The 14676-nt window shown below is 35.9% G+C and overlaps 1 protein-coding gene across 2 annotated transcripts in view; it reads left to right on the top strand.

The window, feature by feature from the left end:
- MCM8 (minichromosome maintenance 8 homologous recombination repair factor) overlaps positions 1-10282 on the top strand; it is a 43806-nt gene extending 33524 nt beyond the window's left edge. For both annotated transcript variants that reach the window (XM_057530055.1, XM_007191721.2), the window contains 6 exons: positions 1231-1426; positions 3179-3398; positions 3687-3896; positions 4737-4813; positions 8770-8959; positions 9670-10282. In XM_057530055.1, the coding sequence (XP_057386038.1) occupies positions 1231-1426; positions 3179-3398; positions 3687-3896; positions 4737-4813; positions 8770-8959; positions 9670-9762 (986 nt within the window). In that variant the 3' untranslated portion in view covers positions 9763-10282. The remainder of the gene's footprint in view (positions 1-1230; positions 1427-3178; positions 3399-3686; positions 3897-4736; positions 4814-8769; positions 8960-9669) is intronic.
- The last annotated feature ends 4394 nt before the right edge of the window (positions 10283-14676 follow it).

The following is a 14676-nucleotide window of genomic DNA, read 5'->3' as shown; positions in this document are numbered from 1 at the left end:
GGGGTTGGCAAAGTTTAGTCCACAGGTCAACCCACCTTCAGCCTATTTTAGTATAGTCCACAAGCTATTTTAAAGTATTGTAAAGGACAAACAAAAACCCAAGAATATGTGACGGACTATATGTGGCCCACAAAACATAAAAAATTTCATCTGCCCGTTTATAGGAAAAGTTTGCTAGCCCCTGCTTTAAACTTTGAAAATTGGCAAAGAGGTAGCCTGACTTTGTTCCTACCCTGTCCACACCTCTGAGGAACTGTACTAGTAATCTTGAGAATTTCCAATAACACCATCAATTCCAGAGAGTCCTGGACTGACTGATCATAGAGTAGATATAGAGGCGTTTAACCATAGCAAAGCCCTCAGGACATGACCACCAAATTGCTCATGGTATGGGGAGAAGGGGAGGAAAAATATTACAAGGTAATGTTAGAGGGCCTCCAGTAACCTGTGGTTTAGACGTAATACAACTGGCACATAAAATGTTTTATCTAGGATGGACCTAGATACGATCATACTAAGTGACATAAGTCAGACAGAGAAAGAGACTTATCGTATGATATCACTTAGAGGTGGAATCTAAAAACTGATACTCCTTACCACCCCTCCTCCCCTTTCAGTGGTGGGTCTTCATATGATGTTTACAGAGGTTAAGTGTACAGTTAACTCTACAGTTGTACAGTCAACACCTGGCATTGCTGAGAACTGCACTCTAGACTTCTGACTTTAGAGGCTTTGTGTTCCTTCCCAAATCATGCTGTCCACTGTTCCCAAAGGACCCAGCCCAAATAGCACCTTTTTCTTGAAACCTTTCCAGATTCCCCTTCCTCTTTTAACTCCACCCCACCCCCAGAAAATTCATATGATTATGCATATCTATTATAGTTGTTAAAATATACTATCTTAAATGTGTATATATTTTATCTCATCTGTTCAAATTTAAGTCTTTAAGCTTTTTGAGGGTCACTCATATCTTCATTTTTGTAACCCTCACAACATAGTGCCTTGCCTAAGGAAAATGCTAAATGAGTAAATATTAGATAACAGTTAAATAAGATAAATATTTTATTTGCTGTAAAACAAGCACAAATTTTGTACTGTATGACATTTTATAATTTTAACTGTTGGAAACTAGTGGAAATATGCTTTATTGTGGAATAATTTCTATCTTGTCAGGTTTGAAACTTGACGAAAGGAATATTTTTTGTCTGAATTATTTTACTGTGGTTGTAGGTATCTGTGGAATAGATGAATTTGATAAGATGGGGAATCAACATCAAGCCTTGTTAGAAGCCATGGAACAGCAATGTATTAGTCTCGCTAAGGCTGGCGTGGTTTGCAGCCTTCCTGCAAGAACTTCCATTATTGCTGCTGCCAATCCAGTAGGAGGACACTACAATAAAGCCAAAACAGTTTCTGAGAATTTAAAGTAAGTCTCTTCAAATATTTATACTTTAATATATTGAATCCCTATAGATATGGAGAAGATAACTGAGGACATAAATGGAGAGTTCACAGAAGTTGCAAGTTTCCAATAAATGGACAAAAATGTGTTAGAACACTACACGTTAAAACTGAAGTGCTGGGACCTCCCTGGCAGTCCAGTGGTTAAGACTCCATGCTCCCAATGCAGGGGGCATGGGTTCGATCCCTGGTCAGGGAACTAAGATCCTGCATGCCACACAGTGAGCCCAAAATAAAATAAAATAATAAAACAATGAAGTGCTATTGACATCTACCAGATTGGCAGATGTTTTAAATATTAATCATTATTGGCAATGGGGTGGGGAAATGGGTTCTCCCGTACATAGTTTAGCATTTTGAAGGACAGCTTGACATGTCTATCACTATTTTAAATGTATATTCTGTTTGTTCCAGCCAATTCTTTTAGGAATTATACTCACAGAAATAGGCACAAGAGTGCACAAAGATATGTTGACAGGGTGGGTCTTACGGCATTGTTTATCACTGCCAAAGATTGGAAATAACTTGAAGTGCCCCCATCGATAGGGAAGTGCTTGAACTATATAATAAGACTGTACTGTGGAAAGTAGCAATTAGGAGAATGAAGGTAGCTTTGTATGTACTGTGATAGGGGAACATGTCTATGCTTTATGGTTAAGTGACAAGAGTACATTACACACTTATCTGTATATGTGTATCCCACTTTTTTCCAAAACCAATGTTTCTATCTGTATGTGTGTATGCTTTCTCTTCTAATTTGTTCCGTACGGGTTGGACAAAATGTATGGGGAGGGGAAAATAGACTCAAATGATGCGTAAATGAGAAAAAGACAAAAAGATGCCTCATGTGAAAAATTGGAACTTTAAATTCTAGTGGGAAACAAAAAGCTAACTTTCTAATATTTAATAATAAATACTTTTACTGTAGGAATGGTACATAGTAAAAAACACAATTGTACTTTGAGATTCTGGTTATTTCTGTACTACCACCACCAAAAAAGCCATCTGTTAGTGTTTCTTAGTGAAATGACAAAGTCCTGTATTGGAAAGATCAGAAAGATCTTATTGAACAAGGATCCAGGGAACTTGGATTCTGGTTTTTAGTGGTACCACTAGGATGTTGGTCAAATTCTTTAACCATTCTGGATTTCAGTTTGTTGGTCTCAAAGGAGTTATCTGGTTGGTAAATTTAGAAATGACTAAGTAAAACACAGCACTTTTACTATAATGACTAATAGACATATAAATGCCCCTTTAAGAAAAAGTGGTATTTTTGCTTCTAAATGGGCATAGGTACTTTGGGAGACTCAGTGTTTTGGTGAGACAGAAAATATAAAAGATTAAGAACTACGCATCCAGATAACCTTCAATGTATCATGTAGCATTCTAGCTTACAAGTTCAATGGTCCTAAATCATAGGGAGTGATATAGAACATAGAGAAGAATTTAGTGGTTTTGATGGTGTGAGAAAAGACTGCATCCTCAACATACCGATATAGGTACATATAAGGCTGTGTACATGTGACCTGGTGTGTCTCTGGAGTTGGTGGGTATATTGAATCCAGAAGCTATTGCTTGTTTCTTTAACCTGAAGCTTCATTTTCTTTTTTTAAGTTCTACCTGGAACTTGATTGGTAAGCAAGTGAGTAAACAGTTTTCTAGGTTTTCTGTTTGTTTTAATTCCAATCACTGTTTCTTCTTTCTTTCACACCTTTAGAATGGGGAGTGCCCTACTATCCAGATTTGATTTAGTCTTTATCCTGTTAGACACCCCAAATGAGGATCATGATCATTTACTCTCTGAACATGTGATTGCAATAAGGGCTGGAAAGCAGAGAGCTGTCAGCAGTGCCACAGTAGCTCGTATGAATAGTCAAGATTCAAATACTTCTATACTTGAAGTGGTTTCTGATAAACCACTATCAGAAAGACTAAAGGTATGTTTCTTCTCCTTAATCGTTCAGTTCAGTTTTGTTTGAATGTCAGAGTTCAGTGTGTTGCTTGTTGTAAAGCAGTAGTATGTAAACTTTCATAGCAAATACCTTTTATATTATAATACTAGAGTTTATATAAAGTTCAGTTGAAATAATCTAAGTCAACTAGACTGAGAGCTAGAACTATAGTGTTTGGCTTATTTGGTCTATTTATCTAAACAAGTTATTTTAGCAGAAAGATTTTATTTGCTACTTATCCTTGTTATCTTGGGCCTTTTTATCATGCTGTAGGTGGTTCCTGGAGAAACAATAGATCCAATTCCCCACCAGCTATTGAGAAAGTACATTGGTTATGCTCGGCAGTATGTCTCTCCAAGGCTATCCACAGAAGCTGCTCAGATTCTTCAGGATTTTTACCTTGAGCTCCGGAAACAGAGCCAGCGGTTAAATAGCTCACCAATCACTACTAGGCAGCTGGAATCTTTGATTCGTCTAACAGAGGTTCGTTGATTTTAAGTTCACATTCTTTTGGCTTAGAAAGGGAGTAGAGGGTAATAACATTTCTCTCAATTTTCTGTGTAATGATTTGCTTTTCTTCCTACTGAGAGACATTAGAAATGGGTGGATACATGTTTTTTAAAGGGTTGTCATATACATAACATATCAAAGTTTAACCATTTTTTTCAAAGCAGGACCAGTTACTTATGCAATGGGTTTTTTTTTCCTTTAATGACACTTAGGAGACTCTTGAAGTTTGAAGATTGCTTAGGTTAACTAAGGATTTGGGGATTCAAAAGTGAGCATATGGGAACATGGAATGTGTCAAATATCTTAGGAGTATTTGGTTTTATACATGACAGGTCTGTAAGTGCCTGTTTTTCTAACAGCAGTAACATCTATTCACAATTATGGAATGCTAAGAGAACTCTGGCAGTTAAAATTAGCTGGATCAGAGTTTGAGCTTTTTTGCTCCTAGAATCTGATTAACTCATCTTTGTTGTTTTAACAAATTAGTTAGGCATGATTTCCTGAAAGTACAAGGCAAGTCTATTTCAGAATCAAATCTTCTAGAATGAACATTCAGAAAGCTGTTCAAAAAATTTTTATCTACTAAAGTCTATTTTAGTAGATAAAAATAGATTTTAAAATGAGTGATAATTTTCATACTCAAGTTTTCAGATAATTTTTTTAAATTGTGACTTTTCATACTACAGTCCCTCCTCCCAAAAAAGTTTAGTGTAAAATGAATAAATGAAATAAACTTAGACATACTATACCTGCTCAATCAATGTTAAATATATTTATCTTTTGTTATCTGAAGATGGTTGTTTTCTTTCAAAGGCACGAGCAAGGTTGGAATTGAGAGAGGAAGCAACCAAAGAAGATGCTGAGGATATAGTTGAAATTATGAAATATAGGTAAGATTACATTTTAAATGCTGTTTTAAGTGAAATACCAGTCATCTTTTCATCTCAAATTATATATTTAACTGGGACAAGCAAAATTATTTTTATTTAGCCCATTTGATCACTTATTTTCCTCAGAACAAATTGTACTTTTCTGGTTTAAAATATTCCTGTGTAAATAATCTTTACATTAAAAAAAAAGGTTTCTTTGAATGGGTAATACGTTCACATAGTTCTAAAATCAATTCAGAAACATACTTTGAGAAGGCTTGCCTCCATCCTGTTTACCGTCCACCCTTCCTCTCTACCAGTACACCCATTACTTTCTTGTAAATAGCATATGACTTAGTCTGTTCTGTACCTTTTTTTTTCAATTGAGATATAATTGACATATACCATTATTAGTTTCAGGTGTACAACTTAATGATTTTATATATATATGTGATATACGTATATCAAAATGATCACCATAGTAAGTCTAGATAACATTCATCACTGCACAGTTACAATTTATTTTCTTGTGATGACAACTTTAAAGATCTCCTCTCTGGGGACTTCCCTGGTAGTCCAGTGGTTAAGACTGAGCTGCCAATGCAGGGGGCGCAGGTTCTATCCCTGGTCAGGGAACTAAGATCCCACATGTTGCGTGGTGCGGCCAAAAAAAAAAAAAAAAAAAGAATTGACAGCTTTTAATTTTTTATTGCTGTCCCCAGAGTAACTAACTGCCTCATAATGAATAAAATTATTAACAATTAATGACTACCAACCCTTTCGACCAATTCCTAACATATTACCCTCTATGTCTTAATATCTTACTGGTTTAGCATCACACAGCACTTGAACCATCAATTTTCTCTTTTACGTGACTCAGTACTAGGGTTCGAGGGGTCTTGTAGGTGAAAATTTTACCAGGCTGGCTTCATTGTGCTGGAGACCCTCCAGTTGATCATTTATAAGCAAACAGATAGGAATTACTAGACTTTCTCATACAACATGCTGCCAGGGCTCAGTATACCAGCATATGAAGTAAAGGAATGGCCACAAAAACCAGTTGCCTGCCTGACTTCTAGTAGGTCTAACTTCCTGGGAGACGAGACCAATAAGAAACTGAGAGTCCTAATAGAGATCCTTTTTTCATAGGAAAGTAAGTCACTGAACCCAACCAAAATTCTAGAAATCGTGGATTCTAAAATTTTTTCCTAATTGAAAACAAGTACCAACAACAGGGACTTCTCGTTTAATGACAAGAAGCTGCCTCTTTGCTCACAATCTTGAGTATGTGTATCTTTCTCTTTCTGTGCATTCTACCCTTACGTGCTTCACCTTTGGGAGTGGAGCCAAGATTGCCACTCCTGGTTTTCTTTTCTTTTTAATGCTCTCTCGCCCTTTCTTTGGGTTTTCTGGTGCCTGGCTCTACTGAAGAGTGTCATGTGCTTCTACCTCATAGACTGTTGGCAGTCAAGCAAATCAAGGGTCAGATTACCCCAGCCACTCTCCTTCACCTGTAGCATTTGGTTTTTGAGGCTTTACCCTTTGTCACTTTCCCAAGGCCTCAGACCCCAAACTTTGCCTCAAGCAGCCAGCCAATCTGGTGTTTCTCTACAATAAATCCACAGGTCTGTGGACACCATGGATTAGTTCTCATATCTGAGCATTATACTTAAGCAAGGTATATTATGCTCTAATTGCCTTTTCAATAAAAATACTACAGTGCTCATTTATGAATAGTTCTGCATGTCTGAATACTCATGTCAGACAGTGTTTACATGTGCTTTTCCTTGTGGAACTTGTATTTGTTTCTACTTCTCAAAGTTGCCTTGCTGGTAAAACTGAATTAGTTTCAGGCTGTCCATTTTCTTCAGGGCTCCTGAAAAAAGAGTTCTCATTATTAAGTGTAAATAGCACCCACATGAGATTTCCAGTTTGTTTCCCTGAATTGCTTGAGTGTTTATTAACTTTTATAAAAATTTTCTGGAAAAAAAGAGACTAGTTTGATTCCAAATGATTGGAGTTACCTGGCATTATTTTCATGGTAGAGATCAAGACCCAGTTAAACACGTTGAGACTAGATCGTGAATTATGTGCTTTGTGATACTTAACATGCTTTCTGTTCTCAGTCTAAACTCTGAGAGAAGGGACCTTATCTGTTGCATTTACCACTGTACTCCCAGGGCCCAGACTGATGCCTAGCACGCAGTAGGCCCTCAGTAAATGTACTGCATTAATGGTAAGGTTGATCTCAGTAATCATTTTTCATTCATTAAACCTTCCATTTGAGAGTTTCTTTTGTTTTTGTTTTGTTTTTTGGCTGCACCGTGTGGCATGCGGGATCTTAGTTCCCTGACCAGGGATGGAACATGTGCCCCCTGCAGTGGAAGCACAGAGTCTTAACCCCTAGACCACCAGGGAAGTCCCCATTTCAGAGTTTCTGTCTCTTCAACTTTTGAATGTTTGCCCTTAACATGGTTTGGAACCTGTAAAATTACATTTTACCTGGGAAGCAGAAGCCTAAATAAGAAAAATCTAAACTGTGACAGTACATCACAATTATCAGAGCACATAACTATCAAAACCACATATTTATGGGCAACAGTTCACATAAGCTTTCTCTTAAAATTGGAAATAAACTAGGAAGCAGAAGAGAACAGAGCCACCTTCAAAGGTTAAGAGACCACTGTGAGAGTTTTTTCTGTTTAAGGAAAGTAACTCATATTTTACATACTTTTCTTCAAATCACAGATATGCCACTCATTAGCTGTGTAACTTTGGCAAGTCACTTCATCTTCCAAGACTTTGTTTCTTCATCTATAAAATGGGAATAAGAACAGTCTCTAAGTCATAGGGTTGCTGGAAGGACTAAATAGGATAGCACATGGTAAATAAATATAATTAAGGTAAATATTAGCTATTATAAATAGCATAGTAGCCTAAAGCATTTGTGACAACTGTTTTATGAGAAATGAAGTATATGGTAAATTATATGGTAAAGTAGTTAATCATAAATAAGATTATACTATATTTCTAGGGGAAACACATTCATCAAATTGTTTTATCAATTATTACAATCTTGGATGACTCATATTCCTATTTGTACAGTTCATTCTCTTTCATGTGGGCTCCTATCTATTCAGGGAACAAAATGAAGCTGTGTTTTTAGTAACCCTTTAAACTCATTCCTGTGAGCTTCTTAAAGGCAGGGATTGCACCTACTTTGTTCACCACGATAAGCCTACTGCCTCGGAAGTGACCAATTTATATTTGATTAATTAATTCCTGATTAAATAACATCTTTGCCTAAGAGCCTGGCTGTGAGACTACATATGTCTCATTTACAGGCAGAGAATTCAGGCAGGGAATCAGCAACAGGGCTGGCTAATTGTACGCCTAACTAGTACTTTCAGACTTCTGGCTAAAATTTACTGTCAAGTACATATTTCTTTCCTTGATGATACTGTGAAAATAGGAGGAAAGCAGCAGAGAGCTGGAGTAATAGGCGTATTCTTTAATATCTAAACATCATTACTGCAACTCAGCAGAACCTTTCTAGTTCATTTTCCAGAGTATTTTTCAACACCTTTTATTTGCCAGATGCTGCACTAGGAGCTGGAACACATCTTTACCAAGTAAAGCCTAAATTTAGTATGTTTAGAATTTCTTTTTTCATGAATCAAAAAGAATGTTCCAGTTATTTATATTGTAGCCTATCAACTTTGTATTTTTATGCATTTCTCTTTGCAAATATAGGGAGTTTCTTAAAAGTGGTAACTGTGTCCAAAGTATTTTTATCCCCAAACTGTTCATACACAGTGAATTACACAGTGGCCACTCAATAAATACATGTTTAAATGCTTGTTACGTGAGCCTTAGGACTACTTCCACATTTTTCTTCTTATAACCTGGAGGCCTGGGACAAAAATTTCTCTAGCTGTGCCACATTGGGTAACTTTGTTTTTCTTCCCTCCCATAAGCATGTTAGGAACTTACTCTGATGAATTTGGGAACCTAGATTTTGAACGATCCCAGCATGGTTCTGGAATGAGCAATAGGTCAACAGCAAAAAGATTTATTTCCACTCTCAACAACATTGCTGAAAGAACTTACAATAATTTATTTCAATTTCATCAACTTCGGCAGATTGCCAAAGAGCTAAACATTCAGGTATGATAAACCAAATAATTAGTAAATCTTTTTATAATAATTTCAGGAGGCCTTTATTAATATAGTAGAACATTTAAATATCAAAAGATTTGGATTAAAAGAACAGAATAGGTGTTTTTGGAGTATTTAAAAATACAGGCTTGTTTTCTTTAAGATATAAAATTAGTTGCTCAGAGCTTTAAAAAAACAGTTTTTATCTAAAATTCATACCTACTAAAGAGTTTTCAGCATCTTGATAGGGGAAAACATCATAGCAAGACTCAGTTTCCATGTCATCCTGACAATCCCTGTGGGCAAGTCATCCTTATAAATCGTTGAACCTCAGTTTTCTCATTTGTTAAATGGACATGATTCCACCTGCTCTACCTACTTAAAAGTTTTAGTGAAAATGGGTGTAATAGCACTTTAAACACGTAAAACAGTTTATACGGAAAATTGCTCACTCAATTTCAAAAGTTAGTCTAATTTTTGTTTTGAAGCTAAGCTAAAAGAAATATAAAAGATTCTCTGCAAACTGGAGTTATTTTTGACTAGCTAGGCATTATAGAATCCAAGGTTTATATGTAGGCAGTTTTTTCTGTAAGAAGTACAAATAATTTTATTTGCATTAGAAACTTGACAGTTGTATATTACTGTTTGAGAGATTGATTTTAAAAATCATATTTTTGTATATCACTTAATGAGCTAACTCTTTTGATATTTTTTTCCAGGTAGCTGATTTCGAAAATTTTATTGGATCACTAAATGACCAAGGTTACCTCTTGAAAAAAGGCCCAAAGATTTACCAGCTTCAAACTATGTAAAAGAGCTACCAAGCCAGGCCCTCCTGGGTTTATTATGAAGAATATGCACCAAAAAAAAAAAAAAAAAAAATGTTATCTGAAAAATGACATCCCAAAAGTAATGTAATAGGAAAAGAGTGTTGAACTAATTTAAGAAGTGATAAAGTCATGTGTTAATTTTTTACTTCTCCAAAAGGCTAAAAATAAATTGTTTATATTTTATCTAAATGATGTAATTAGAAATTATTTATAGTTTTATTTTTGACCTGTCTTTCATTCTTATAAATATTTCATAGTTTTGCATATCACATGTGCATCTGGGTAAGCATTCACAGTTACATTTAAATGTTTAAATAGTTCTGACACACAAGATTGAATATCTTTTAGAAATAAATTGAAACAAACTTTCAATTCCCAAAAAATTTGGAAATTTTTATATTGACTTTTTTTTGACTTTGGTTTATAACATTATGTAAGTTTCATGTGTACAACATTATAATTAGACTTCTGTATATACTACTGCAAGCTCACCAGAAGTCTAGTTTCCATCCATATATTGGCATACTAAGCTTAACATCTTAGCTACTGAAAAAAATTTTAAATAAATAGCTGTGCAAGACTAATATTTTTTTCAAAGTATGTTTTATTTATTTATATTAAAAAAAATTTTTTTTTTTTGGCCATGCTGTGCATCATGCGGGATCTTAGTTCCCCTACCAGGAATCAAACTCGTGCCGCCTGCAGTGGAAGCGTGGAGTCTTAACCACTGACCACTGGACCGCCAGGGATGTCCGTTGTGCAAGACTAACATTAAAACCTAGCAGCGTCTGTTCCACTCTTCCACATGCCCTATTTTTCTGTTCAGTCTCAACTATTCTCCCATTTACCTCTGTTTTTCTAAAGGACACGCTAGTAATGCTAATTCTTTTTTTTTTTAATTGAAGTATAGTTTTATAATATTGTGTTAATTTCAGGTGTACAGCAAAGTGATTCGGTTATACATATATATGTATATATTATATCCTTTTTTTCTATTCTTTTCCATTATAGTATATTGTAAGATATGAATATAGTTCCCTGTGCTATATAGTAAATTCTTATTATCTTATTTATAGTAATGCTCATTCTTGAGTTTTCAGTTTCAAAAATTATATTGACTTTTTACCTTAGAAGATAAGAACGTGGTTCTCTTAAATCCTTCTACATACATACATAAATATATACATACATACACACTTCCCCATTTCTTTCCAATTTAGTTATATATCATAATTTTTAGTTAAATCTGTATTTGGCTTTAATCTTATTATGACTGTTGAATATATTCATCTCCTTTCTTGTACAACTTTTTGTTTTCCTTAGAATTAATAATTTGTTTTTCAGCTACTTAGCTTTGACCCCCAAGGCTCCACTGTAAGTCTGAATCTCCTCTTAGAATACGCAGACAAATCAAATAGTCTGTTTTAACTTCTTGGAGACACCTCTTCTGGAGTTCTCCAGCCTTTTCCATTCTGAACTACACATCTGTCATCATGAGATGCCTCATTTTCTCTCCCATTTCCTGGCTCCTATGTCTTTCTTGTTTTACTCCTTTATTTTGGTGGAATCCATTTTCTAGTTGCTTCCTGAGGAAGATTTTATAAGGCACATTCTATCCTTAGTCATGGATTGATAGTTTGGGCATAGAATTTTAGTTTGGAAATCATTTTCACTCAGAATTTTAGATATTACTCTATTGCTTTTAGTTTTCAGTTTTGCTGTTTGGAAATCCAAAGCCATTCTGATTTTGATTCTTGGTATGTGACCTTTACTTTCTCTTGACAGGCTATTTGTACCTTCCCTTTTCCATGGTGTTTTGAAATTTTATAGTGTTTAAAAACTCTATCCTGCTGGTTTCTTATGCCAAAAATGTTGGAGTTATCTTAACTCTCTCTCTTATCCCCTAATCAGTCCATCAACAAATCCTCTCAGCACTATCTTCAAAATGTCTGAAATCTGATTACTTTTCATTACTTCCAGTTCCACTATTCTGGCTCAAGCCATCATCTGTTGTTCAGCTTCATAAGGACAAGGACTTTGCTTTATTCACCACTACTGCCCTAGCATGTAAAACAGATTTTGACCACATACCCCTATGAGGTAAACACACATGAAGTGGGTGATTATACCACTTATAAATGAGGACACAGAGTGGTACAGAACTTAATCAGAGTGGTTAAGCAACTTGATTTAAGAATATAGAAAAAGAACAAGAGAATAAAAGAGAAAGGAGTTTCTAGTTACAAGAAGGAGGCATTCTCCCCTGTTTCCCCTGGGAAGTTGCTCAAAAGCAATGAGGAAACTGAAGAACAAAAATATATAGTCCATCTTCTGTGAACTAGGAAACAACTTGAGACCCCAAACCCCAACACTAGGAAGAACTGTCAAGAGCTGTCAGGATGACCCAGGCAGCCTTGCATGAGGGAGGAGGCAGAGATGATGCCTATGGCTGAAGATTTCCAAAGGAAGCAACGAAGTGTTTCTCAAAGTGTACTTTGCACACCTCTTGGAGCAAAAGGTAAAACCCCACCTTTGCAATAGTGTGAATATGGCATACAGATTGGTGGCAGCAGCTTCTAAGGAGAGGTTAAATGAGAAGTTATACAGATGCCACTTTGAAGGAGAAAAAAAAATCTAGCTGTCCTCAAATTTCTCCAAAACAACACTCATCACTGAAACATGTAGAGCAATGCCCACAAAAAAAAAATTTTTTTCTTTTTTTTAATTTTGGCTGCATTGGGTCTTTGTTGCTGCGCGTGGGCTTTCTCTGGTTGGGGCAAGAGAGGGCTACTCTTTGTTGAGGTGCGTGGGCTTCTCATTGCGGTGGCTTCTCTTGTTGTGGAGCACAGGCTCTAGGCACATGGGCTTCAGTAGCTCCAGCACGTGGGCTCAGTAGTTGTGGCTTGCGGGCTCTAGAGCGCAGGCTCATTAGTTGTGGTGCACGGGCTTAGTTGCTCCGCAGCACGTGGGATCTTCCCGGACCACGGCTCGAACCCGTGTCCCCTGCATTGACTGGTGGATTCTTAACTACTGCGCCACCAGGGAAGCCCACAGAAATTTTTAAAAAAGAATTTTATACCCAGATGTTTAGGTCAGGTTTCTTAGTTGCAAACCAGGAGTCAACAAACTTTTTCTGTAAGGGACCAGATAGGAAAAACTTTAGGCTTTCTGGGTCATATGACCTCTGTCACAACTATTCAACTCTGCCATTGTTACACTACATAAACAAATGAGTGTGGCTGTGTGCCAATAAAACAGACACAAATGTTAATTTCATAAAATTTTCATGTGTCTAGAATGATAATTAATTTTTTTAATCCATTGAATAATGACAGATAGTGGGTCCAATTTGGCCCATGAACTGTGGTTTGCAGACTCTTGGTTGCAAACAGTAGAAACTGACTCACTTGATTAAGCAGAAAAAGGAGGTTTTTGAAAGAATTTTAGTTAGCTCACAGGATTGTTGGAAAGCTGGTGAGTTAAGAGGATAAGCTTCAAGGAGCAATTTCTAAAATTGGCCTTAAGAGGAAGCTGCTACAACCCTACTGCCTCACAAGGCACTAGAGGGAAGTGCCGTTGCCTCCATGTCCCATGAATGTCACTTCTGTACCAGGGACATGGGGAAACCAAAATACAACTTACAGCAAACTAGATGAATGGAAAATTAAAACCAAAAAAAAAAAAAAGGCAATGTACACTGAACGTTTAACTGTAGGACCAATAAATGTGATTATTGCCATAGAACAGAATGTAAATATTAAGTCCTGATTTTAAAAAAGAAAGGAAGGAAAAGGTAGATAGTAGTGTAAATATGATGTCTTTGTGGGATAGAGGGTTAAAAGGTATTTAAAGATGATCTATTAATAGTATAAAAAATACATTTCACAAAAGTCAGCACAGATAACATCAAACAAAGTAAGGTGATAGATGAGAGAGAGAAGGAAGAGGAAATATACTACATAAATAGTATACACATATACTATATGTTTATATAATATATACTTATGTAGTATAAATATACTATGTTCACATACATTGTTCAAAGAGGAAAATAATAGATACTGCTTAAAAGGTCAGATGTTAAAACTATTAGATGAAATTATTAAAAAAGATGATATAAACCTAAATTATCAGAAGAAACTCTTCTGTGTTTCTTAGATCCTCTGTTGTCTACTTGGCATCCATTAATTGCAAGGCCAAACTAATGTCCAAAGTTGTTTACATCTCTGCTGGGATCCAGCTTTCTCTGATTACAAACCTTCCAACAACAAACGCCAGTATCTATGTTTCGTGCCCAATAGGGGACATCCTCACCTCACCAGTTCCCGCAACCACAGCAATAAACACTTAGGCTTCCCCCTTGCTCCCGCCTTCTGACCAGCCCTGATGCTTCCCCCTGTGGCCCTTTGTGGTGTGGTATTGCCCCCTTCTCTTGGGAAGTGTAAGTAATAAATTCTTTCAAAGGCAGTTGTCTCATGTCTGTCAGCTTACCATTCCTGATTAAAATAAATCCCAGGTACAAATTTTAGAACAGAAACATACAAAGCAAAACAAGAAAACATATCATGGAAAGTTTTAGAAGTAAGAAAAGAGCCTAACATATTCATGACAGAAGTAAACCTAAACCTAAATATGTCAAATCAATAAATGCAAATGGGCTAAACTCACATATTGAAACAAAAGTCTTTCAGATGGGATCACAAACTCTTGTATGCAAGATATACCTAAAACAGTCAATTAGAAAGTTGAAAATAAAAGTATGGACAGAGGTGTACCAGGAAAATACAAACAGAAAGCAAGGGTGTCATCTTAATATAAAAGAAGACTGAAGTCAAGGCAAAGCTTTATTAAAGAATATTTTCTATAATTCTAGGCAGAGAAGTTCATAAAATTATA

Source organism: Balaenoptera acutorostrata, chromosome 15 (assembly GCF_949987535.1).
Source record: "Balaenoptera acutorostrata chromosome 15, mBalAcu1.1, whole genome shotgun sequence".
Lineage (NCBI taxonomy): Eukaryota > Metazoa > Chordata > Mammalia > Artiodactyla > Balaenopteridae > Balaenoptera > Balaenoptera acutorostrata.
Note: the sequence above shows the minus strand (reverse complement) of the source record. Positions and strands in the feature narration are given on the sequence as shown.